Source organism: Elephantulus edwardii, unplaced genomic scaffold (genome assembly GCF_000299155.1).
Source record: "Elephantulus edwardii isolate Elephantulus edwardi_28Jun2011 unplaced genomic scaffold, EleEdw1.0 scaffold00049, whole genome shotgun sequence".
Taxonomy (NCBI): Eukaryota; Metazoa; Chordata; class Mammalia; order Macroscelidea; family Macroscelididae; genus Elephantulus; species Elephantulus edwardii.
The window spans coordinates 12,694,879-12,722,590 of record NW_006399799.1 but is presented as its reverse complement, the minus strand read 5'-3'; the positions used below and the strand labels follow the sequence as shown (position 1 = coordinate 12,722,590).

The 27,712-nt window shown below is 41.2% G+C and overlaps 2 protein-coding genes across 6 annotated transcripts in view; one reads left to right on the top strand and one right to left on the bottom strand.

The window, feature by feature from the left end:
- NFYC (nuclear transcription factor Y, gamma) overlaps positions 1–27,706 on the bottom strand; it is a 34,258-nt gene extending 6,552 nt beyond the window's left edge. For 2 of the 5 annotated variants that reach the window (XM_006886510.1, XM_006886511.1), the window contains exons 1-6: positions 27,598–27,706; positions 15,457–15,528; positions 14,016–14,129; positions 9,783–9,878; positions 4,902–5,075; positions 1,558–1,716 (exon numbers count right to left, since the gene is read on the bottom strand). In XM_006886510.1, the coding sequence (XP_006886572.1) occupies positions 1,558–1,716; positions 4,902–5,075; positions 9,783–9,878; positions 14,016–14,129; positions 15,457–15,528; positions 27,598–27,702 (720 nt within the window). In that variant the 5' untranslated portion in view covers positions 27,703–27,706. The remainder of the gene's footprint in view (positions 1–1,557; positions 1,717–4,901; positions 5,076–9,782; positions 9,879–14,015; positions 14,130–15,456; positions 15,529–27,597) is intronic. The other 3 variants (XM_006886512.1, XM_006886513.1, XM_006886514.1) reach the window with 3 other exon arrangements.
- LOC102846634 (40S ribosomal protein S20-like) lies at positions 26,119–26,463 on the top strand. Its single transcript, XM_006886509.1, has one exon. It carries the CDS (start codon positions 26,119–26,121, stop codon positions 26,461–26,463), a length of 345 nt encoding a protein of 114 aa, XP_006886571.1.
- Positions 27,707–27,712: the final 6 nt, after the last annotated feature.

Genomic DNA, 27,712 nt, shown 5'->3' with positions numbered 1-27,712 from the left:
GCTTCCAGGCAACAATGTCAATCTCTTGTGGGTATGAAGGCGTGGGTGGAGGTTTGGGAAATCTCATCTGTCTAAAGCAGTGGTAGCTGTCCCTAGGATGAACAGAACAGACTGAAGGTTCACCCAGGGGTGCAGTCAACCATACTCACAGTCACAGGGACCTTACGTTTCCAAGCTGGGAAGAGGAATGCTTTGTAAAAACACAGTATGTGACTGTCTAAGTTGTTCTTAGAAGCCAGAATCTTATTTTAGGTTTGGCTCTGCCCCTCCGTCCTCTCATGTAAGGATAGGTCTGGGGATCCTCACAGCATTGTTACAGTAATTCGAGTAAATAAGTCTACCCTCCTTTGGACTTTCAAAAAAGAAATTAAGTTTCCATCCTGAAGGTCACTGTCTTTCTGAGCACTCAGTTGAGCTGCCTGGAGAGCCCAGAAATGCAAATTCCTGAAACCAGTGAAGGCAAGGCCATGAACCCGGCAACACATTTTCTGGGCCAATGCTCTATGTACCAGAGATTTAAGACACCTGAGTTAAAGCCACCAACCACAGTGCGGGAATTTTTCCATGGCACAAATGAATTTGTCTTGGTGTCTTCACATGCAAAAGTAAGTTCCATTCACGAGATCTTGGGTTTGGTGGCTGAAGCACTGAGGCAAGGCAGAACTCAGTCACTTAAAACTAATGGTGGCAAAAAACCAAAACCAAACAAAAAAACTGATGATGGCAAGTGAGACAGATCCAAGACCGAGAGTGAGCACACGGGTGAGCCAAATGCCTTCTCCTGGACTGTTATGATAATAAGTGGAACAGTTCTTAAAGGAGGGTCAAGGATGCTTTTCAAGTTTTCTCCAAACGAGAAATGGTAACAAAGTCTCCATGAATTTCTATCCTCAGATGTTTATCATTTACAGCAGGAAGAGGCGCAGGGGGCAGGAAACAAAAGAATAGCTCGTGTCACTCACTTTCTATTTTTATGTTGTTGAAGTGACCAGTGTACAGCCTGCCAAGTGTTAAAGACAAGGACATTTTTACAATAGTATAAGTAAAAAAACCAACAAATTTGAGAAATGAAATGCCTCCAGGCACACAGGATGCAGCAGTCCACAGTGAAGGAATGGATAAGTTAAATGAAAGCCAAAAATACACTTTACTGCAGGCTCCACTGGGAACTGACTCATGAATATGCAACAAGTGTATTTATGGCTATACACCTCCCTCTTACTCTTCTCTAATCAAAAGACAGGACTGCTTCACAGGACCTGTGGGCCTTGGCATGAGATAGTAGTTACAATGGTTGCTGGTGCAGGTGGAATGAGGGGGAATCAAGAGAAGCTGCCACATGGTAAGGAATCTGGATGAGAGGAAAGCAGGGAGCAAACACAGTTTAGCAATCCACTCTGGGGGTAACTGTGGGGGTAAGAGGCAGTGGGAAAAGGGAGGGGGAGAGGGAAGGACGGAGGGAGTGAGGAAGAAAAGTCCTCATGGGTACATAATCTTCAAGTATTTCCCATTAGAAAGTAGACAACAGTGCTGGGCAGCCGTCTGGGCTGGGCTCACCGGAATTTGCTGGATCTCTCCCGTGTTGGTGATGATCTGCTGCATCACCTGCATGGTCTGGCCGCTGCCGCTCTGGGCCTGCTGGGTTTGGCCTTGTGGCTGCGCCTGCACAATCTGCACCTGCTGACCTTCTCCAACCTGCATCGTCACTGGAGTGGTCTGGAAGGGAGCATCACAAAAAGGCCGACTAAGCTCAGAGCCAGTGTGATTACCAAAGGGTCAAGAATAAGCAGTTAACTGGGAGAAAATCCCTTCCATTAATGCCCAAGTTCATCTCAACAATAAGAACAAGACTTAAAAGCCACAGTCCTTCAAGGCTTAGAACACTGCCAGAGCTACTCTTCGAAATAAAAGATGAGAAAGCCAAACTGATTTTCAGATTTAGAGTTCAGAATTATTTGCCTAAGCCTCAAACATTAAATCTTCATCCTTATATGTTGCAACCTTCTCCAACCCCTTTAATGATGGTGTGAGCCCTGGAGACTTAGTGGCTAACTGTTGAGCTGGAAACTGAAATTCAACCCCATCAGCTGCTCTATGGAATATTAAGGCACACTGATTCTGCTAAGATTTATAGTCTCTGAAACCTGATGGGACAGTTCTACTCTGTCCTACAGGGTTTTTGAGTTGGAATCAACTTGACAGCAGGGGTTTGGTTGGCTGTTTCAATGATGGTACAGCTTCTATGATGCAAAACAACCAATATGATCATATATGAATCAGGTGAGTTTGGAAGACAAAACAAAATGGAATGTGGGCCCAGTAGGAATTTACTACACTAAACTGAGGGTCCTGAGCAGCATTCTTTGGTATGCAAGAGACTAGAAAAAAATAAACCCTGTGATACATTCCTGAGGCTGGCCTGATGTCCCCATATTGGCTTTCATGCCAATTTAAGAAGCAGAGTAACTTCTGCCCACACCAACCAGATGGTTACTCTTTGCCACAGAGCTTAACTGGGGATAGACAAACCTACCCTACTAGGACACTGAACTAATACAGACTCTTAAGTTATTTAATAGAGAGGAAAAAAGTAAGGCCTCCTTAAACGTTTTTAGAAACAGGAATCTCAGCTTTAAGGCAGTCCTATGAAACTTGTTCTTTCAAGAGATGTCAGACTTGGACTGTCAAGAGGGTCAATCATTCCTTCAAACCTCAAAACTTTAGCCCTGGATGTGACTTTCACAGACTACCAGTCTATCTGGCCTAGCATGACTACAGAAGAGGGCTTGTTTTAAACTATACCTGTACTCTTTTATGGACATAAACTTTTCCAACTCTCATTTCAGAACCACCTCTGTAAGATGACTCTGGAGTTTCAATGGACAGTCTTCAATCGATGTCGCTATTCTGATGTTCTTATATTCTGGCTGCACTGATCTACCGGACATTAAAACTAAGCATCTAAAATTACAAAAGATGGAAATATGTTCTGGGAATTACTGATAAGGATTCAGGATATTACTAGGTAAATAGAATTTGCTACAAATTGGAGAAAGGTAGAGGAAAAAACCCAGAAATAAGTAAAATTACTTGCTGTGGGCTACGGCAATGAAAAATACCTATTCAATCTCTTATCGTGATTTTCAATTCAGATTACCACCTATATCCCTGAGGATAAGTCTCCAAATTTTATGATAGAAAACACAGAATTCACTTTAAAAAATATGCTTTCTTACCAGTTTTGCCTTAGTATATACTCTGTTCTATAAATAATATGTACACTTAATTTGAACTGCATCTCCAGGGAGGATAGACATGGTATGGGGCCACCACGAACCAGAAGGGTAGCAAAACAACAGCTGTGAGATGCTGAAAGGGCCAACTTCACTGTCTTTACAAACCTTATCAACTCTAAGCTGAGCAGGTCTAGGTGGCAAAGAATAGGATTAGATGGAAGTCTTGCTGCCTTAAAAAAAAAAAAAAGACTGCACGCTGCCAACATGTCAGTTTTTTATCAACCCCAATTTTCCCAAGAGGACTTCCAAGGTATTTCTAAATCATTTCAGGAAAATGAGGGCCTGTGTAAGCATGGCAGCTGTCAAATCACGTTACGGTGTGCCCTGCTGTTGGGGCACAGTGGCCATGATCAGCCAATCAAGAGCCAGCCCTTGGCAGGCTTCCTTGAAGTTTACTCTGTAAAGGGATAAAGCCTTTGGCAGGTAAAGTTCCCACCATTGCAGAGGCAATACACAAGCCAAAGAGCATACTGTGCAGTCAACGCCTTGAGGCAGGAATTGGGTGGGGATTATCTGAGTCTTTCCTGCCTAGCACAGAATCTGGCACAAAGCAAACATCCAATAATTTCTTTGCTATAGGGACTAATGAGAAGAAAATAAATCCTAAAATCATAATTAGGATTAAAGTCCAATTCCCTCATTTCATTTCTCCTTCTGGGCAAATTCAGCTTCTTCCTAGCATACATACAACTGCTTTGGAAGGTACCAGCCTTGCTTGGATATTCCCTGGTGTTGACTATTTTCTGTCCAGTGCAGTTTCTCACCTCAAAGCTTTAAACTGTGCACTGTCTTCTATTAGCGGTACCTTCCTCCCTCTCATTACGTGATTAACTTCCACTGCTCTCTCTTAAGACCTACTCTCTTCAAGAATCTTCCCCAGCATCCTCTTCCATCACCTCCACTGCATCTTTGTTAGGTACCCCTTTAAGTATGTCTCCTCCCTCTTGTAACTTGTGAGTTCCTTGAACATTGGGATTGTATTATTCATGCTTAAAACTTTACCCAGAGATGTTCAATATCAGCTTGATGAATAAATAAGGAATTACTGACAGGAAGTTTGGATTCAGAGCTCAGAGTTCTCTATAAAGTCTCTCATGACCCCCAGCAAACATGAATATTCTGCTCTTAGAACCATACCACTGGCGACAGAAAGATCCTTCTGATTACTACTGTAAATAGGGTAGGCCATCTGACATAAGAGGGTCAGAGAATGAAGGGAGAGAGGAGGAGAAGGAAGTAAAGTTTGCAAGGACGTCAACTCTCCTTTTTAAGAGCACTTGTATCAATTTGGGATAGACTCAGAGAGCAGGCACAAAACCCATATTAAATGCCTTTTAAAGGGCTCTCAATATTCATTTGAGCTTAGAGATTTTAATGAACATGCTGTCCACAGTCCTTCCCTCATGTGACTCACAAGGAAACTGAGGCTGAGAGAGATGAGGGTGACACTTTATCTCAGTGGCTGAACCTAAGGAAAAGCCCAAGTCCTCAGACTGCAAATCCAGAGGTCTGTAATGACCAGGCCGCCTCTCTTCCAGTCCAGCTCACCACATCCCAAATTTAAGTGCTGTCCTGATGGGCAGGCATCCTCAGTGCCTCACAGACCTGGCCCTGCTGAGGCTGTGCAATGATGATCTGCCCAGGTTGGATGGTGGTTGTGGAGCTGGTGGTCTGCTGGCCTTGCTGCTGCCCCTGGACTTGCACGGCAGTGGGCTGCTGAGCCAGCGTGAAGTAGTACTGGACGGGCTCGGCAGGAGTCACAGACTGGCGCACCTCCTCCTGTGGGGTAGAAGCAGGGGCAGGTAAGAGGAAAAGAACCAACTCAGCAGCCGCCGTGGTGAATTTCCACTCTTCTCCCCGAAAGGCTTTGTGCAGTAGCCTGCTGAATGCTGAGCTCTCCACATTTGAAGCCAAGAGAAAGTGGAATTTGAAGAGACCAGTTGTGCTAAATCAAACTAAAAATAACAGATTCCATAGGCTTCACAAAACACACAGCCAATTTTCTGAAGTACAGAGTAATCACCCATTGCCTGATGAGCTGCAAACGGGCAAACAATTACCGTAACTAAAAACCACGCACCAGCAGTGCCTGTCAGTAAATTCTGTCAAGGCCCGTGATCTGAGAAGGGTGCTAACTGCAAGTGCTGGAAAGATGCTACTCAAGCCTGCTACCAAGGAGGTAGTGCTCTCCTTCCTTTGTTCCCTCCATCTCAGGAAGGGTGGAGTAGGGAAAATGGAAGTAAATTTTCCTGGGTTAGAATTTCAGAATCAAGGTTAGAATCAAGAACCCTAACAGACAAATGATCAGCTTTTCAAGACATGTCGGAAGGTCTGTGTTCATTAAGGACCATGTTTATCCAACGTGACACATGGTTCTGGTTGTACTTAGTTACGGAAGTGCAACCTCGCGTCCTGTCAGCCAGCTCTCCACAGAGGTGCTGCCTTGGTTGTTTACAGAGGCCACATTTGTCCAATGTGCAGGGTGAAGAGACTGTTCCTTCTTCAGCTGACGTTTTCCATGGCAGAAGGAGTAAACAACCCTCTCCCAGCCAACTTAAGCTCACAGCTGAGAGTGTAGGATGTTTACACACACTACAGCATGGTTACACCTTGGAAGGTCGGGGGCTGCCCAGGTCCCAGTCCAGTGACACAGAGATCAGCATCAGCTCCGGAGTGACCTGTGACACATGGCACCTCTGTCCAGGGCAATAAAAATACAAGCATACAACCACTTGGGCTGGCTGAGTAAAAACATCAGCAAATTTATTCACTTCTTGTTTTGGGCTAAGTATGCCGGGGAGACCAATACTTCCAGAAAGGAAGACTCTTGTTCAAGGGAAATAGATCCTGTGAGCTGTCTTAGAGGTCCCCAAAGTGAGATCTAGAAAGTTGGTACTGAGCCCAGCCTCTCCAGGGTCAGACGCCCCAATCTGCCCCTTGCACGGTACTTGCACATATTCCAATACATCTTTCTGTACTTGTCTGTCAAACAAAATGCCTTTGCTGCTAGACCAGAAGCTTGAGGGGGCAAAGCCTAGTTCTCTCTTTCCCTCTACTGTTGATACCATTCTCCTGTAGGTACTATATTCTTAACAAGTTAGTAGTATGACAAATTCTCTTAAATTGAATAGCTGTCACCAATAGCATAGAATCTGTTAGCTCTAGGATTTTGCAGCTATAGGGTAAAGCTGAGGTTACCAATAGGGCAGGCCAGGGCATCCTTTTGCTTGCCCAGTGAGTGAGGGCTCAGGAGTGCCAACTGTTAGCCTCTGAGAGGGTTCCTGCATGATAGGTTCCCTGTTAGACCACTCTACCTTGGTAAACACTTGTAACATTCCAGGTTTCTAAAGGGACCACCAACACGAGCCAATGTTTTTTTTTTTAGAATAATATACTGTGGTGCTTCAGACCCAAACAGCCTGAATGTGCTTATGCTGAGGCAGAGGGAAAAGGGCGTCATCATGATTTCCAACCAGGTTTTGGTCTCCAGAGGAATGTGGACAGGATAATGTCAATTCCTTCTCAGTTTATAAACAATGTCTCTGATGAGGCAAAGGTAAAATACTGATATCTTTCTTAGCCAAGACACACGGGACAATCAATCTTATCAAGGCCACTGAAGTAAGTTCAATGCATTTTTCCCCTAGTGACATTTCCTCTTGTATTGTATTATAAAAAAATAAATGAGAAAGAATGAAAATAAAAAGCAACACACCAAAAATCCCAGCCACACAAAAACAATCACTAAGGCTAAGACCTAACTCAGAAAAGCTCATGGGTGAGCAGGTCAAGAGGATGGAAAGCCCCACCGTCAAATAGCAAGAAGTCAAGGAGCAGGAGGACACTGAGGTTTCCTCCTCTGTCTGTTCCCACCTTATCCCTACTTGGTCTGGAAATGAATATAGTCAATTTGTTGGACAAAACCCAAGACCTTTAAATACCCCTTCCAGAAGCTACTGCCAAAAAATTGTGAGAGCCATTACAGAGTTTTCCTAAATGTCCCACTACACTTAGACTGTTTTATGAACTACACAGTGTCTTTGGGCTAACTTACAGGACTCTGTACGAGTTATCAAGCAGAGATCTGTAAGACAATGTACAAGTGTTCTCAATCACTGGAATGGAATAAGAGTCCGAGGTTCTTCTGTATTATGAAAACTCATTCTGCCAATGGAGATCAAGCTGACAAGGGAATGATTATGCTTGGTTTAAAGAAATGGGTGAAGAGATAATGGCATTTCAATGGTCAGGAACTTTCAACTCATAGCTTTGGTTAAGCCTCAGTTACCTATTGCTTTCAAACAGTCTGTATTTGCTTCTCTGAAAAGTAAGTGAAATTCTCAAGCAACTGAAAGATAGCAGAGGCCTTAGACCCACATCTCAACATACCTGACTAGTTCCTTTCCCCAGAATTTCCCATGGGGCATCACTCCAAGTGCTAGGACAATCCCAGAAAAGCTGATCAACGAAAATGGGGCACATGCCCAGCTTTAACAGTAGTTTCTCCGCTAGAGTTTACTTATCTTTTCAGAAGCTGAGGCTGACAAACAATACCAGAGAATGAGTAGCAACACACTCGAGGGCCATCACTATAGAGCTGTGAAGCCAACCTCAGCCTGGGTGGGGGGAGCGCATTCGCTGTGATAGCAAGAGTGAACTGCTGCCTCCTCCAGAAAGGGTGCATTTTGGAGAGTAGGCGCTTTTAAAGGACTTTTGGAGATGCCAGCCAATTTGGAACAGGGGAAAACTTCATGTCTATAGAGGATTAAAAGTGCTATCTTTGAATTTCAGGCCAGCTTTCAGCAATCTCAACCTTTCAAAGGCCAGGCAGCAGCTGTCCCAAATAGGAGGCCAATCAATGGCTTGAACACCTACAAAGAACTGAACTCAGGCAGCAAGGCGCTGTTTCAGCTAGACATACTCTAAAAGTAGATGGATCACAGTATTTCATATCCTGCTAGGATGGGACAAGGGACTGTCCAACCCAAGAGAACCACAAGCACTGAGGACTTTGGAGGGATAAGTCAGGACCCTTCTCGCCAGGCCATTTATTTATTCAGCAAGCATCCTACAGAGAACAAGCAGGAGTTTGCACATTTAGAGTGAGCAAGACGGAATTGTTACAGAGCTCACCATCTTGGTTCAAGTGGGTTTTGGAAAGATACAGGGAGGAAACAAATAGAGGAGTTACGTGGTATCACTTGGGCTAAAGGAAGAGACATGGTTTGAGTTCTTATAGTAACTTCTCAGGGAGGGAAGCCCCTAAGAGGAGGAATCAAGCCCATGGACACAAACGTGAAACATCTCAAAGCTGAAGCATAGCCAGGGACGACCGTGGCAGCCTGCCGCTGTAAACATCCGACTGAAAGCTCCTCTGAACACCTTACAGCTTCCAGTCAAGGATGTTTACAGTAGCAAAGACTGCCCATAAAAGAACGGAGATGCAGTGAAGCACACTCTGCTCTCATGAGGTAATAGGGGGCGTGCTAATCCAAGGGCCCCCACACAGGTGTAGGATTACAAATATCCTTTAGGATGCCCACTTTCTTTGGTAAGACATTACTAATACAGGACAGAAAGCTTCACTCAAAGAGTGTTTCTAAGGATAATGTAATATGAAATAATCCATTAAAAAACATTTGAAAATTAATAAGCAATTCAAAGCTCAGCTTTGCTTTTGCCAGATAATGTCACTATTCCCCATGTGTGTCTACCATACTTGGACACGTAATCTGACTGCCTAAAAAAATAACCTAAAGAGGACAGAAAACTATCAGAACTACAACTGGAATTAAGAGCTACGTGCACTCAAAGTGCCCAAAACACCAAATCTGTGTGACCAGTGGAGAGAGGCAGACACGAGAGGGGAAAACAGATGCCATTCTTTCTTGCTGCTTAGAAAGCAGTTTAAATGGTAGTTGTCAAATTTTGCTGCGCATTATAAATCCATCTGGGGAGAATATAAAGAATTACTAATGCCTGGGTTCCATCCTCCTAAGACTCAGATGCAGCTGATGGGCATCTGTTTCCTTTAATCCCAACAGGTGATCGTAATGTGTACTCAAGGCACTAGAAAGAGAAAGCCCAAGCCCATTTACTCCAAACAACCCTGCACACACAGAGAGCTGTCACTCAAAATGCTATAAAATGTATAACTTATTAGGAATAGTCTTCCCTTCCCGATTAATGTTTCTGATCAATTTTCTAGGATACCTTGATGTGAGTTTCATTATTATTGGACATAAAGTCCTTAATTTTTTCCCCCTTTTTCTTACTTCCCCTGAATATCACCTCAGAGGCAGTGAGTTAAAAGTATCCATAAATGGGTTGTAGAAGGAGATGTTAAGGATGAATCTGATCTAGGGTAGGAAGAGCAAACGGAATAGCAAATGGCTGGTGCAGAGAGAAGAGAAGAGAAGCAGTCCATCCGACACCGTACACACGTGCTCTCCAGGCAGCCGGGCAGCAGCCGCCGTCCTAGCTCACCTGACGCTTGGGAGGTTTCAGTTCATCTCTTGGAACAATATCGATGAGAAAGTCAAACTGATCAAATTTGGTAATTGCCATGGCGATATCATTTCTCTGTAACAAAGACAAGAAGAGCGAAAAATTAGCCTTGGGGAAACTAGTTCACCTGGCTCCCTCCAAGTTAAAGATAATAGGAAGACTTCTAAGCCAAACTCAATGCCCATGGTTGAATCTACAGCTTAAACAATCAGCCAAACTCTTAAAAAGAGTTCAAATGATAGGGGGTAGGTTGGGGGAGAACAATGAGAACTACAACACAGGTACTGACAAGAAGAGATGCCTATAGCTCATGCTTGTCTAGCCACCGCTGCTCACCTGATTCTGCCCTAAGGGCCTCCTCCTAGTTACTAACTTATTATCCTCCAGATAAATTAGTACAAATCTAGCAATCTCAACCAACAGATTTCTCACCCTCTCTGGCTGGGCATAGTCAGTCTATCATTTGACCTTATAATCTCTTTGCTGTTGTAAACAACAACAACGACAACAAAAGAGTGCAACACTCACTGATGGAACAATAAAATTAAAAGATAGTTATTTTATGTATATGTCAGATTTGTGTAATTCATTTTATCAAAATTATCAAGAGGAAAGAAAACACTGACATGTAGTGGACATTTAAGTATTAAGAGTGTATAATTTAACTCTAAAAGGCATAAAAACATGAATTAACAAGATGAATAGATGATTGATAGAGGGATAAAACAAATATAATAATAAAATGTTTATGTATGAACCTAGATAGTGATATAAGGGTGCTTACTATCCAAGTCAACTTTGTATACATGTTTGAAATTTTTAAAATGTTAGGAAAACAAGATATTAGCATAGATCCTTAGCAACTTCTATGTACCACACCTTAAGGTGACTCTTGAGACAAAGTAGGAGGGGATGGAAATTTTCTGTTTTTTCCTTCCCCTGACTCTGTGATGGCCCCAAGCCACTGAAATGCAAAACTGCAGTCCACCCTTCTTGCCAGCCACCAGCTTGTTAATAAAACCTCCTCACTGAAGCAGAGCACATCTTAAGACTGCCAGGATGATAAGTACTGACTACGATATAGTGTCACATTCTTGATGATGTCATCTTCTTAAATATAAGCTATCTGAATGGCTTATCTAATGGATGGAAGGGAGAAAGGTAATAAACATCTAAACATATGCTAAAATGTTCTATAATATTTGGAAAAAATATGATTGAATCAGGTCTTAAATTTTTTTTTTTATTTTGCCTTTAAAAACATAGATCATTTACTTCTTGGAACCTCCCACTCCACCAGGTTCGTTTCTTAATTTCTTACATCTGATTTCTAACACTTTGAATTAGTCCTTATGCATAGTGAAATGAAATCTTAGGTAAGTAGCTTGATTACCAATAAATGTGCACACTGTGCAGCTATTACCCAGGTTAAGAGTACCCAGCTTCTTCCTAATACTTCCCAGTCAACTCTATTCAAACCTGAGGCAGCTAGGACTCTGATTTTTACTGCCATAAACAGTGACTGTACATGCAATCATACACAATGTAGTGTTAATTCTCTGGTTTATTTTGCTTAATATTTTTTACTCATCCTCATTATTTCTAAGTAGCAATGCATTTCGTGAGTATACCAGATACTGTTTATATATTTTTCTAATGATGAAGATTTGCATTATTTCTCTTTAGCTATTATAAATAAGGGTGTTATGAAGATTCTTATGAAATGTCCACATTTCTTTAGGCATAGGCAGTTCCCAAGTTATGAACTAGATTTGTTCTTCAGTACGTCTTCTTTTGTAGCTAAAAGTACATGTTGTTGTTGTTATGTGCTCTCAAGTAGACTTCGACCCATAGCAATCCTATGCACCTGTGAAGCCTGTCCTAACCTGAGCCAGTCTGACTCTGATACACCTATCCCCATTGCCCCAGGTATGGTATCAAACCATCTCACCTGGGGTGTTCCTCTCCTGCGCTCTTTCCACCCTTCTGAGCATGTCCTTCTCCAAGGACTAGTCCCTCCTGGCTACGAGACCAGTATGCAAGAGGGAGCTTCAAAATCCTAGCCTCCAAAGAGAAACTTGGTATTACCCTCTCCAAGACAGACCCTATTTATTTTCTTGATGGTCTGATATGTGCAAGACTCTTCTCCAGCACCACAACTCAAAGGCATTGATTCTTCTTCTGTCATCCTTAGTCTCTGTCCAGCTCTCTGATGCAAAGCAAGTAACTGCTAAGACCATGAGCTGGATTGGGCTCACCTTACTCTCTAGACTGATATTGTTGCTTCTCAGTACTCTGGAGAGGACCCTGAAAGCACACTTTTCCAGTGCAATTCATCTTTTGATTTCCTGACTGCTCGTGCCAAGTGCCGACTGTGAAGCCGAGCAAGCTGTAATTGTTAACAACCTCAATTTCTTCTCCGTCTATCATGGTGCTGCCAACTTGTCTTTTTGATGTTGAGGTTCAATCATATTGAAGACCACAGATCTTGACCTTCTGCAGCAAGCGCCTGAGGTCCTCCTCAGGGTTCTTATTTAGTCTTGTTTTGGTATAAGGGAACAAGCCATGGTGTAGTGTTTAACAGAGTAGGCTGCCAACACCAAAAGGTTGAATGTTTGAATTTACCCTGAGGCTCTGTGGGATAGACAGGCAATCTCCTCCCATAAAGATTTACAGCCTAGAAATGTAATGGAGGATCACCATAACTCAGACTGGCCTCCACGGCAGTAGATTTGGTATTAAGTGAGGGGCCCTGGTGACACAGAGGCTAAAGCACTTGGAAGGGTGAGAAAGATACAGCCATTTATATCTGAAGGCTACAATCTTGACATCCTGTGGGTAAGTTCTACCCTATTCTATAGGATCCTATGAAATGCAATCAACACTGGGTTTCAGTTTTGGTTGATTAAATTGCACGGAAGAATGCCCTTCCTTCTTCCAAGGAGTAACTGGGGGATTCAAACTGCATGCCTTTGGATTGGCAGTGAAACTCCTTACCACTAGGCTTCCAGAGCTCCCTAATGGTATATCTCATAGTGGTTTTAATTTATATTTCTAAGATGTCTAACGATAGTGAAAATCTTTTAATATGTTTATCGGTCATTTAGGGAGCTCTGGTCATCTAGTGGCAAGAAGCTCTGCATGTGGTTGAGGCCACTATCTGCCCTACTATGGGCACTCTTCCTCCCATGTGATTAATTGACTCTGAAAACCCACCAGAGGGTCAGCTCTGAGTTGGTTCTGAATCACAACACCACCACTGGTCATTTGGATATGTTCTCAAAAGGCTTGCTATGTCCTCAGTTTATTTTTTTAATATGACTTGATCTTAAAGGTGCTTTAATTGGATCTTTCCAGATTCACAGAATCCCTTTACTTCAAAGAAGCATAAACTTTACTTAAATGCAAGTGGCATTAAAGCAGGATTTCTGCATAAAGTGCAACTAAATCCAAACTCTCTGAAAGCAGGGATTTCTGTCCGTTTTGCACATTTAAAACCTCTAGAACCTAGAACAATGTCTGGAACATCATAAGTAGTCAAGAAATATTTACAAAATAAATTAATAAGCATTTTCCATTTTGGAGATAAATAAAAACAAGAAGAAAAACCTTAATTCACTTTCCTGGCTTTGCTGTAAAAAGACTATGAACTGTCTATCACTCTCCTGTCTGGGAAACATTTCCTCTAAAAGTTAGTGCAAACTATTAAGGACAGAGCTTCCAGAACTAAAAACCATGAGTTCTTCAGACCCTGTGAGTGCTAATTTGATAAATAAATTAAAAAAAAAAAAGAGAGAGAGAGAAAAGAAAAGGACCCATGGAACAAAAAAGTTAATGACGTCAGTGAGAAAGTAGCATTTTCAGATGACTTTTGCCAGGGTCATTCTTTCCTGGTTAGAATTTCCCACCAGAAGTTGTTTACATCTGGAAATGTATAAATACTGTTTATTTATCTGGTAACAGATAAATACTCTGTAACTTTGCTTGTACTGAAGGCCCATCAAGTACAGAGTTTAGTCACTGTGGAAACTGTAAGAGAACTATATTAGTATGACTATAAGGAATGTCTGCCTTCCAATGGGGAAGGGAAGAAGCCAATTACAGAGGAGATGAAGAGGATCCTAGGGAAAATGAACCCTTGGTCAAAACCATGTAGTCGAAGCAAAGGCAGGTTCTTGTCCCAGTTCCTCCATGTAAGGGCTGCACAATTACCTGGAGAGTTCGCCGCTTGTTATCCTCTGTGTGAATCCAGGCGCGAAGAGTCAACTCTGTGATAAAAATCTGGGCAGCCTTGGCAAAGAGCACAGGAGCTTCTGCACTGATCATCTGCAACAAACACAGACTGTCTGCGTCAATCACCAGCAAGTTATTCAAGCCAGTTAGGTAAGTCTCCTGCTTAATGCCATGCCATGGGAGTATAATGGGTTGTAAAATGAGAAAGTGGTGACCTCAAGAGATTCCAAGGTTAATCAACTGATCATGAGAAGAGACGAGGGAAAGGAGATACTTACTTCAAAACCACCTACTATGTGCCAAGACTTCAAATAGGATACTTTCTTACCCTCAAAACAGTCTTTCAAACAAAGGTTCAGGAGAGGGGAAGTGATGTGCATGGGCCACTGAGCAAGCAAGTGGCAAGATTTAGACAACGTGGGAAAATATATAAAACTGGAAACAAATATAAACCTGGAAACAACAAATTTAGGTAAAATCCAAAGCTTCTCATCCTTTCTGAGCTTTCTGTTCACATACTGGGGGGCTGACGAAGGAAAGGACGGAGGCATACATCAGAAGGCCTGGCATGTAGTAACTGTAAGCAGGATAAGGTGTCTTGTGTCAGACTGCAAAGGGCCTGTTCTTGGTCAAACAAGGTTCTAAACACTTGGTAAGATGATCTGTGCAAGGCAGAGGCATGAAAAGATGTGAAGGATAAGGAGAATTAGGATCTTGATTCTCTACTTTCGAAGAGCCACTTCCTTTTTCTTATCTGTATATGGAATTAGTAATTATTTAATTGTGATTTTAATGAAAGTTTACAAAAAAGTTGGAACTAATAATTCTTAAGCTATCAAATTTCAGAGTTACTGTGAACAGGAATGAACTAATAAGAGGAAAATTACTGTGTACTATTCGCCTCCTGTATAAATACAAGAAATTATCATTTTGAGAGGTCAAGATTGGGAGTCCTAATGGGAAGTGTACTCCTAGGAATACAGAAACGGGTCACCTGAAAATAACCTTCTCACAAGTGTAATTCATGTAAAATACACTTGTAGGTCAGAGGTTAGAACAGGTGTTATTAAAGATTTCTTGGAGTCCGAGTCAACAACTAAGAACTGCAAAATGAAACAAAGATGACAGCAGTGGCCTGCTGGATTTGACAATCTATGTTTAAAAGGAAGCATGTTAGCCTATTTCAATGTGTAGGGGGAAACCTCCATCAAACCAATATATCTTTAATATCAGATAAGTACCATATAATAATTAAAACTCTCCAATTAACATGTTCACATAGGAACCAAACACAAGAGCAATGACAACAAAAATCACTTTCATTTTAAAAAAATTAAACCTTGCACTCTAGGGAACTAAACAACAACCTAGTCATCATGTTAGCGCTAATACGGGTAATAAAAAATGAATGTGAATTCACCTTCACATCTTCATCCAGTTTCATAATCTTCTTAATGCGAGCCAGTGGGAGTTCTTGTACTCGGAAATCTTTCTGAAATGAGCAACAAGAGAGGTATAAATGGAAAGGACAATCAGCAGGGAGGCAGGACATGAAAGGCATGAGCAAACATTCTGATTGGCTCCATTCCTTCTGTCAGGAAATATAACCACAGAGGGGACACAAATGAAATGGAGAAAATACAAATCCACAGTAAAATTCTTCTTTATTTAATCCATGCTGGGCATTAGCAATTATAAAGTTTTAAGATTAAGTTGATAATGTTTTCCAATAGAATCTTCATGAAAAGTCGTTAGTTGTCACTGAGTTCATTCTGACACAGGTGATACCTTATTTTTATAGTAAAACTGCTCCATAGGAGACTGTGAGCTTTCAGAATCAGATCCTAAACCAGGCTTATCTTAGGAGGAGTCTTTTACGGAAGTTTTTATCCCTAAACCTTTCAGCAAGTAGTGAAGCGCATAACCATCAGAAGTACCCAGGTAGCCCCCAAATTAGGTTTGCCTCAATATCACCCATTACCATATATTACAAATGCCTCCTCTCTCCCTACTCCCTGAAGAAGTATATGAGCCTGCAAATCAGGGGTACTCCTCTAAAAGTGCCAGTTTTTTCTTCTAATCAGGCAGAGGCCCCAAGGCAAAGTGGCAGTGTGGACCTTACCAGGGTGATCTCTAGTTCTTTTCAGCTAGTACAATAGTATTGCCAATTTCTGACCTTTGCACTAACCTGATAAAACTGGGAACAGCTCCTTTCCTGTTACAGAAACAGAGGCCTTTCCTTCAAATTTTGCTTTATGGAGAAGTGTTATGGGGGGAAAATTACAGCAAATTTACCAAGTGCCTTTTAGGAACAGGCTTTCTCCCTTCCTTTTTAATTCTTAGAAAACAGGGCTGAATTGGGAGAATCAGGTTACTTTATGGTGGATGGAACTTACAGAAAGACTTATTTACCAACACTACCTCAATTATCTGCAATTTAAGCACCTCTATTTTCTGTTTTGAAGCAGTTGGTATTTAAATACTTTCCTAATAATAGTTGTAATTCTAGAAATAAGAAAAAATTGTGAGTTTCAGAGCTGCAAAGAAAAAGGTGCAAAAGCAGAGAATAGCTAAAATCAGCAAATTCTCTACCGGGACTAGGTGTCAAATGATTGATTCTATAAGTGGTCTGAAAGGTGACTCACCAAACTCATTATGCTCACCTGGGAATTTGCACCATCACATTATGAGAGGAAGAGCTATTATTTGAGAGTTGGCATAATTTGAATGTGTAAGTGAATTTTCTTTTCCAAGACCCACAGAAAAACACAACTCTATGTCAAAGAAGAGAAAGGCATTTTTGTAAAGCATCATCAGCCTTTCTAGAATTCTTTTTTGTTTCTTTTGTTAATTACAAAAGAAGAGCAACTTTAGGCTGATGAAATGTACACCCAAGATAATCTGTCTTTTCCATGTAAACTCAAAGAGATGCTTGGCTACTATTCAGCTCTACAAACTTTAAACACCAATTTCTCATCTTTTCCATTTGCCAAATTAGGTATCAACATTTTCCATGAAACCACTAACTAACCCTGGACTAACAGAGGTTTAAAAGTCCAGTTATAAAAAAATTAACCAATATACATTGTGACTGAGGTCTTAAAACCATGTGCGTGGCCATTTAAGGTACAATTATTCAACTCTCCATGTTCAGAGGGAAGAAAAGCAGACTATTACTCCAAAGGGCTAATAGACAACATGAACTTCAGTCTCCACACTCCTAAAACTAGCTAGACGTTGCCTGGCTTCCAATACTGACTGCTCTGAACCCTGGTAGGATGGAAGAAAAATGGAGTAGAACTCAGTCATCAAAAAATAAACAACAAACTTCAAGTCCTCAAAACACAAAACCCCAAGGCTTACTGAGCATGAATGTAGTCTTGAGCCTACAGCCCTTAGTCATCTTTCATGCTTGGACCTGATATCACCCCTGTGACTCAACTTCTAACCAATTAGATTATAAAGTGATCAATAATAGCAGGGAGGAAGAGGCTCCTTAGAACAAACAGACAAGATCAAAAGGTCAACAACTGCATAGAGATAAAGCTCAGAAGGCAGGAAGGGATAAGAAAATGGAAAGGCAGGGAAGGAGTGCTAAGAATGCAATTATAATGCAGGGATTGTAATCAATGTCACAAAACAGAGCATGTGTGGGAACTGCTGAATGAAAAATTTGTTCTGTAAACTACTTACATCACAAAAAGAAGTTAAAAAATAAAAGCTTAGTCAATTTATTCCGTTAACATTTCCAAAGATTTTTTCTTTCAGCTTTGTTCTATACAAGCACTTGACTGCCCTTCTGTCAAACAGAAAATTCACAAAGTTGTAGTATGTTAAGAAAAGAAGTAAAACACCTCTGTGGTTTCATTTTTGTTGTTTGTTTTTGGTTTTTTTTTGTAAATTCCAGCAGGGCACATTCAACTTTCAATCTTCCCTCTTCCTGTTTTGTTTATCCATTAGGTCGCTATGAGTCGCAGGCGACTCGACGGCACATAACAACAACAGCTGCTCCATGGGAGAAGGACACTTAAGCAATCTTTTGTGTGATTTACCACCTCTGAAAACCTACTGGAAGGTCAGCTAAGGGTTTTCGACTCAATGGTACAAAACAGCAGCATAAAAAAAACCCCAATAAAAATAAATGCTTACCTCTAAACATCTACAGTTTAATTATGAAAGACACATGAAAATATTACCATCTTCTATCTCTCACTAGGTTGCTAGCAGTTAAGGTTTACTGTTCAAAATGGCCATTGCTTTCACTTTGTAACACGGTTGGGGTGGAAGCATGCAAATGAAGCATGCAAATTACTCATGATGGGATTGCTCAGTCATGTCATCCTGCCAGGTTTAAATTAAGCACGTTTAGCAAGAGAAAGGGAAAACCTCACTAATGAAAAAAAAGAAAAAAAGAAAGTGAAGGCAGTGCTTATCCTCTGGGGCCACAGAAGTTCCTGTGCCAGTCGGACTAGAACAGCACTAGTGAAGAATCAAAGACCAATGTGTGGCAGAGCTGACCTGGGACTGCTACCCCCACAAGCTAGAGCCAGTGGCCTGCACCCACGCTTGTTGGGGGATGGCGGGGAGATGTCACAACTGGCAGGACTAAGAAAGTTCAACAGTGACTTAAAGCTTTCAGGTGAGTTGTCAGAGAAACAAACTGTCCTGACTGAAGAAATGTGTCCTGTTTCCAAACGGAATTGTAACTTTATTATTTTCTTTAGTATACCTCATAATGGTTAGGTTATGCGAATTCTGTGTGGCCACTGCAACAAATTATCAGACTCAGTAGTAGAGTAGCAAGGCAAGGAGAGAGAGACAGCTGGTGTTAAAATTGGTAGCAGCAGGACTTCGGTATGGGTGGAGCATGTTTGGCCTCTATTGCTGTTGTACAAGGTGGCAGTTCCTCCTGGAGAAGTAAGAAAAGGTCAGACTCCCCACCTCACATCACCTACATTTCTTTTACAGTTAGTAGGCACTATGATCAGCTCTGAATTATAGTGACCCCATATACAACAAAAGGCAACCTTCCCAATTCCATACCATCCTCAAATTCCTACTATGCTTAAGCCCACTCACTGTTGCAACCACTGTGTTAATCCATCTCATTGAGGGTCCTCCTTTCTTTCACTGATCCTCCACTTTCCCAAGCATGGTGTCCTTCTCCAGAGACTGTTGTTTGTTGTTGTTGTGTTATCAAGTAGGAACCAACCCACAGCTGACCCTCCGGTGGGTTTTGAGAGGAAGTTATATGCACAGGAGGAGATTGCCAGAGACTGGGCCCTCCTAAATAATGTGCTCAAAGTATGTGAGATGAAGTCTCACCGTCCTTACTTCTAGGGAGGTTATACTTCTTCCAAGAAAGACTTGTTTGACTGGTAGACCATGATGGAGTTAATATTCTTTACAAATATCTTAATTCAAAGGCATCAATTCTTCAGTCGTCTTTAATCACTGTCCAACTCTGACATAATATGAAGCAAATGAAAATATCACTAGCTTGATCAGATGCACCTTAGTCTTCAAGTGGCATTCTTGCTTTTCTGTACTTCAAAGAGGTCCTTGGCAATAGGTCTGCTAAATGCAGTACACTGCTTGATTTCCTGACTTTTGTTTGAATGGACACTGAATTATGAACCCAAGTAAAATGAAATTCTTGACACTGATCTTTTCTCTATGATACTGATTATGGGTCTCACTATGACTTACTGAGTCATAACTGATTCAAAGCCGACTCTCCACCAAGTTTCTGGAGGCTGTAAATTGCACAGGAAGGAGCTCTGATGGTCGAGTGGTAAGGAGCTGTGCTGCCAATCCAAAGGGATATAGCTGGAATCTACCGGCTGACCAACAGCAATCTCCTATCATGCAATTTACTGCTTCTAAAACCCACTCGAGGGTCAGCTATGAGTTGGTTCTAACTCAATGTCAATGAACAGCAAAAAGAAATCACACAGGAGGTAAATGCTTGGCTTTCTCCCAAAGAGGAGCTGATGACTTCAAACCATCAGAGTTCGCCTTTGTGTTGCAGCACAACTCTCTACGGACTGTGCCACTAGAATGTAAGGATATTTGTTTTAGGTTGAGATGTAACCATATCGAAGACTACACCCTTTGAATTTCAACAATTAATGCTTCATGTCTTTACTTCCTGCACACAAAGTCTAACATCTACATACCTTACACTAGAGGAGAGTGTAAAATAGCACAGGGACACAGAGGAGAGAATGGTGATAAAGGAAGGAGTCCATGAAGCAGGGAAGCAGTTAGGAAGCCACAAATAGGCCAATACCTGAATTGTGTTGAGAGGGTTACAATTTGCTTGTTGGAAAAGCATGACAGCAGTATTTAGAAGGGAACATGCATGGAAGCAAGGAGACACAAAAAACAAGGTCTATTCAAGTTTAGACATACAACCGGTAACAAAGTACACAAAAGGGAACAGCAGGAAAGGAGATGTCAGATTCTGAATGGATTTAAAAAAAATGAACCACAAAAATCAATCACTGGTCTTCCTACTTGTGTGGTAGATCAAAGAGCTGTTACACAGAAATGTCAAAGAAAATGTTGGAGACGGTAATTTCTTTGGAAGGCCTCCCAAGATAATACACAAAGTAAAAGACTATGTATGAGAACAAGATTTAGCTCTCTTCCACATATACCCTTGTCTGACTTGGTTGTTTTTATATAATTTCCACAGTCTGTTCCAAGATTACTTAACCAAAGCCCAAAACTGATAAAAAAAGGATCTCATTTTCCAATCTGAATGAGTAAAATATAGTCGAGACATACTGAGACTCCTTTAATAAAAAACAAGACAAGGCCAAAGACCAAAAAAAAAAAAAAAAAAATTCTATCCCTCCTACCTTGAAGAGGTAGAAAATGAAAATCTACAAAAATGTTCTGTTCTAAATACCCCACCCTAATCTTTTCTTCTGAGAGTAACTACTTTTCATGAGCCTCACATCTTGAGCTATAAGGGGAATGTATGAAAAGTAGATTTTCAGATGTTATTTGGTGGCGGAATGCGGAAAAGTGCTCATCAATGAAAAGAACTCAGTTTTCTATAATCCCACCCAAGCTTTCCAATCATATGCAAGCTTTATGATAATCCTGAGGGCAGCCCCTACACTTTTAGTAGACTGAGGTCCACGAAAACACATTCCATGCCACTGACATGCATGTAAATTAAGTCTAAGTATGTGAATATTACTTAACCCTTCCCTCTTGAAATTGCTCCAAATGGAAGAACACTGACTAATACTGACTTTACTATTTCAAGTGATTATCAGCCAGGTGGAGGAGCAAACTCTCTCTCAGAACATTCTCATGCCACTGCTTAAAATCAAAGAACTACATTAAAACTGCTGACATCTGACATTACTGAGTTTCAAAATATCTAGATTTACTTGATGAGTATTTGGAGCCAAAGAAAAGTCAATGGGTCTTGGTTATACTAAAGAACATTTGGAGTTTCAAATAATGGTGAGAAATCTTTTCTAGGCTTACACAGTCAAGCATTTCTGCAAAGTTAAGACTTTAACCCTCTTAAAAGTCATGATTCTGTCTTTGCTGCATATTAAAATTACCCAGAAGCCTTAAAAAATAAAACATACCAAAAAACCACAACACAAGATGTGTGGGCTCCATACAGACCAACAGAATTAGGAACTCTAATTAGGGAGTCCTAATATGTTTGTAAAAGTTCTCTTGTTGTTAGGTGCTGTTCAGTCTCATATGACTCACAGCAACCCTCTGAGCAACACATCGGAACCTTCCCCTATCCCGCGCCATGTTCCTTGTTATAGTCACTGTGCCAACACACCTCACTGAGGGCCTTCTTCCCTTTCTCTGACCCATCACCTTTCCTAGCATGAAGCCTTTTCCCAACAAATGGACTCTCCTGACAACATGCTCTAAGTACGTAAGATGCAATTTCACCATCCTTGCCTCCCAGGAACACCTGGCTGCACTTCCTTCATGACAGACTTGATACTCAATACCCTTTTCCAACACCGTAATTCAAAGGCACCTATTTTTTTCCTGTCATCCTTATTCACTGTCCAACTTTTTAGATGCATGTAAAGCAGCAGAACATAGTGTGGCTTGATCGGGAACATGTTAGTCTTTAACTGACATCCTTGCTTCTCAGCACTTTGAAGAGGTTCTTGACCGCAGATTTTCCTGTAATCTTTAGTTTTCCTTAGACCTGGATTGGCATCACTTAGTAACTAAAACGAAATGTAGAACCTCAAGTTCCATACTAACCCACCTATGTCAGGACATATATTTTAACAAGATGTGTATGTGTTTCATGCATTGTTGTCATTGTCAGGTGTCTTAGAGTTGGTTCCAACGTACAGAGCCCTGTACATACATGAATGAAACATCACCAGGTCCTGGGCCATCCTCATAATCACTGTTGCTAAGTCCGATCTCATTGTTGCAGCCACTCTGTCAAGTCATCTCACTGAGGATCTTCCTCTTTTTTTGATGCCTCGGGTAGACAATAACATTTGAAAACTATTGTTCGAAATAATGGCCTTGCTTGTAATGGCTCACAAGCTTCCATCACTGAGTTCCTGTTTAAACAGTTATCTTATTTGACTATAAAGCTAGAAATGTCAATGTCCAATCAAAGGGCACCAAGAAATGAGAACATGAAAATGGTACTTAAAGACAGTGAACTAGGCATTAAATTCCAGTTAACTCAAGGCTGAACAAGATGCAGGGAACCAGTAGAGGAGAACTAGATATTAAGATTTTGCTCCTCTCCTTCCCCGTGAGCTCTTCTAAAAAAAGATCAAATTTTCTCTTCCCCACTTTCAAAGATGTCCATCCCACCAGAGGCTAAACTAACTGTCATAAAGTCAATCTCAATTCTGGTGACCCTCAAGCGCCAGGTTTCCAAGGCTACAGATCTTTACGAGAAGAGACTGCTTATCTTTCGCCCTCAGAGTGGCTGCACTGCTCACTATTATCACCAGGGCTCCTTAAAGAAGTCCAGAGGGATAAAATTCAACGTCAAGAAGTCCGTTCATTATTGTTCTCAGACCTCTGATGAGAAGGAATATGGTATTCCACTGTACTCTTTTGGACACTGTTCCAGTATGTTTTTAACCAATTTTAATCCCAGCTGACTATCACCGAACTTTATGGATAATTATGGAGCTTGTAAGAGTACAGGGTGTTAACTGTCAAATGAGATAAAAAATAAGACTGCTATCACAGAATTCAGGATTGCAGAGCAGCTTCATACCACGTGGCCACCATGCACGCATGGTATTTACTAACACAGAATTTAGAGTGAAATTACTGGGCCAACGTTTCCAAACATCTTAAAACACATCACCTAGCAAGCGTCTATTTATATTTTTGGGAAATCTACATCCTAGTTTTAGAAAATTCACAACACTTTATAAATATTCTGTTGATTTATGCATGCAGAATATAATTATGGACTTTATTATTTTTTTAAACTGTTAAGTTACTGTGAAGTGTCAGCCTAAGAGGCTCTGACATATCTGAAGACATAGAGTTCAAAGTGCTGCTGAGTTTAAAACACAGACTAAATGCAAAGATGTCTGGGTATCCTATCATATAGGCAAAGGTGCAGTCAGAAAAGTAGATAACCCCATGCTGCTCTTTTCAATTACAAAAGAAAAAAGAAAGTCTTTCCGAGGAAAAATCCTGCCAACTTTACTGGACTGAAGTTTTACTTCATGCTGATGCCGCTGCTTCTTTACAATGCATCTGAAATAGGGGAGTCTGATTCATTGAAATGTTTACTGAGCATCTACTGCATGTCAGTCACTGTTTTAAACACCCAATACAGAAGAGATCCCACAGTAGAGGTCTGAAGTCTTTTAAGAATTCACAGCTTAATTCCTTATCCTTCTCTTCACTTATAAAACCCTGAACCAAAAATTAAATTTCCCAGGAAGGGAGTGTGTCAGGGATGTGTCCTGTCTCCATACTTTTTCAATTTGTATGCAGAACAGATCACTCAGGTCGCTGGGCTTTACGAAGATGATTGTGACAACACGATTAGAAGAAGACTCATCAACAACTTACATTATGCAGATGACACAACTTTGCTAGTTGAAACTGAAGAGGACCTGAAGCGCTTGCTGCAGAAGGTCAAGGACTATAGTCTTTAATATGGATTGAAGCTCAACATTAAGACAAAAATTCTCACCAAAGGGCCAACTGGCAGCACCATGATGGCTAAGAGACTGACATGGTTAACATTTACAGCTTGCTCAGTTTCACAATCAACATTCTTAGCACTAGCAGCCAGAAAATCAAAAGATGAATTGCATTAGGTAAATCTGCTGTCAGAGATCTCTCCAGGGTACTGAGAAGCAATGATGTCCATCTAGAGACTAAGGTGTGCATGATCCAGGCCATGGTCTTCAGAATTACTTGCTATGCATCAGAGAGCTGGACCATGACTAAGGATGACAGAAGGATTGATGCCTTTGAGTTGTGGTGCTGGAGAAGAGTCTTGAATATATCATGGACCATCAAGATAACAAACAGGTCTGTCTTGGAGAGGGTGAAACCAAGTTTCTCCTTGGAGACTAGGATTTTTGAAGATCTGTCTTACATACTTTGGGCACGTGATCAGGAGGGACCTGTCCTTGGAGAAGGATATCAGGCTCTGAGGGGCGGAGGGACAGCAGAGGAGAGGAAGATCCCAGATGAGATGGACTGATATCGTAACTGGGGCAATGAGGGTAGGTGTGTCGGAGTCAGTGAGACTGGCTCACAACAGGGCAGGGTTCAGAGCTGTTGTACATAGGGTCGCTATGAGTTACAGGTGGCTCAGCGGCATATAACAACAACAATCCCCCTTTTCTTAAACATTTGATAGTAAGTGACCAGGAAATAAAATTAAGTCAGTACCACAGTTTGCTCTACTGGCAATTAAACTTGTAAAGTAAACCAAATATATTAAAAAATCTAAATATAATAAAAGAAAGGAGAAAAAAAAGTTAAGTGTTGAGCTTGACCCTCTTGAGTTTCTGTTCACCTGCCTGATCCTGGGTCTGTTTCTCAGTTTAAGGCAGGCTTGTTATACTGGCAGAGTTCCACCTCACCCTAGGAGGAACTAAGGACACCTAGTGTTAAATCTGGGTGACCTCAGCACTAAAATAAAAACACAGTAAGAACTACCAAATTATCCTCCCAACATAAATAAAACACAGAACTTCTGAATTTACAATTCTATTCTCCCTAACCTTTCCTTTTATATCTGAGACAGTATAGCTAACTATCAGTTTGAGACTACAGAAATGAAATAAAAGAGTCTTTAGTGGAAACCTACTTCTGAGCTGAAAACACTGAGTAAGGTCAAATCAAGATCAACTGCTGAAAATTCCCACATAAACAAAGAGAACAGCAGCAAGAATATAAGTTAAGCTTTTTAATCCCTGAAGTCAGTGGGCATTTTAGAACTCATTCACTCATGACTTATTTATTGTCTGTCTCCCACACCAGAAGGTGAGTTCTACCCTCACACTCATCTTCTGTCCTGTTTGCTAGGTCCACTGCATCTAGCAAAGCCACAGCTGGTACACAACATTTACTGAGTAAAGTGGCTTTGTGTGTCATAACTTAAAGGACACTAATCTTAAGAAATTTCAACATTAATTCTATGATAGGTAGGAATCCAACTGTCTGCTCTGCCAAGACACCAATCAATACTACTGGGGCAAAAGTGACATACCTCGTGAGGGAGGTGCTTCAGTATTTGCTAAAATGACACCGAAAAGAAAACCCTTCATAAAGATGTGACATCGTACTCTGAAAATATCCCAATATAACCAACTTCTTACTTCCTGTTGGTCTTCCTACACACGCACTTTGCAACTACCCTTACGGCCACTATATACAAAGTTAACTTCTAGCTACTCTGAACTTCCTGCTGTTCCTCTAATCACGGCCTCTTTCCTTAAGTTTCCATGTCTTTAAGAATGCCCTTCTCTCCGAGTAAGACACGGTTGTTCCTGCAGGCACCTGACTCACCGCTGTTTGCTCTCTCTGGGGAACAAGTTGGTCAGGAAGCTGCGCCGCAGCCATGGCTCTTAAGGACACCGGAAAGACGCCTGTGGAACAGGAGGTGGCCATTCACCGAATTTGGACTACCCTAACCAGCTGCAACATAAAAACCCTGGAGAAGGTGTGTGCCGACTTGATCAGAGGTGCAAAGGTGAAGGGACCGGTCAGGATGCCTACCAAGACTCTGAGAATCACTACAAGGAAGACTCCTTGTGGGGAAGGTTCCAAAACCTTGGATCGTTTTCAGATGAGGATCCACAAGCGACTCATTGACTTGCATAGTCCTTCTGAGATTGTCAAGCACATCACCTCCATCAGCACTGAGCCTGGAGTAGAGGTTGAAGTCACCATTGCAGATGCCTAAATCAACTATTTTAATAAATTGACTATCCGTTGGTAAAAAAAAAAAAAAAGAATGCCCTTCTATATGCTTTAGATGTACTCTCTCACCCTCTCTATATAGTGAATGCTTACTGATGTTTCAAGATTCAACAAAAATGTCCTCTGTGTTAAGTCTTCTCTAACTTCATCAGTAGGAACCAAGCACCAACCCCGTGCTCCAATAGCACTCGGACTTTATTGCTTTAAGCCTCCTCAATACGCTTAAGTCAGCAAGTATTTAATAAATATATGCTGACTAAATAATTCCCAAGATCCAGAATTATATTTGATTCTTTTAAGTTAGTGGTTTTCAACAAGGCAAGATTTTTGTCCTCAAGAGATTATCTGGCAATGTCTATAGACAACTTTGGATGTCATAAATGGAGGGAGACATGATACTGCTAATCAAATGAACAGAGGCTACTAGGGATGTTGATAAAACATATTACGAGGCACAGGCACAGAACACTCCCCTCTACTACAAAGAAGTGTTTTGCTCAAAATGCCTATAGCGCTATTGCTGGGTGTCACTTCTAATTCAGAAGAAATGCCATGCTCACAACAGTTTTTACCAGGTTCTAAAACTTTAGCAGACTATTAAATAAGGCCTAAGAAATGAGGTGCAGTCACTGAAAGAGGTGAGACCTCCACTTTTCTGTATCCCTTGAAAGATATATACGTGCCTTACATTAAGCTACCTCCAAATCAAAGCATCCATAAACCAGCATACCTAAGCAAATTCCCTAGTTATCCCCTTAAAAGGTAAACTCTAAATTTTTTTCTCCCCTGCCCCATAGAGAGGTCAGGAATGAACTATGCTTTTGTAAATGTACTGAAGATTAAAAACTTTTAATCTAAATTTTGATTAATCATCCCATAGCTCTTCTTAACAAACAACAATGAAAAAGATCCCTCATTGCCATCAAGTCAGAATCGACTTGGCGATCCCTCCAGCAGATTTTTGGAAACTGTCAATCACACAGAAGGTTTCTCATAGTTCTCTCACCCCCTGGTGAATGAGAACCACCTGGGTGGCAATGTCGTTGGGTCAGGAGCACAACTCCCTACAGACTAGGCCACCAAAAGGCTTCTATAAACACCTGTCATTCTTTCTTACCACTGTTAAATTCCGGATTTCTTCCATCACACGAGGCCAAAAGGACTGTAAGCTTTGCTGGGCATCACTGCTAGTAGTACCACCAAATCCTCCTTCTGTGGACATTTTCACAACT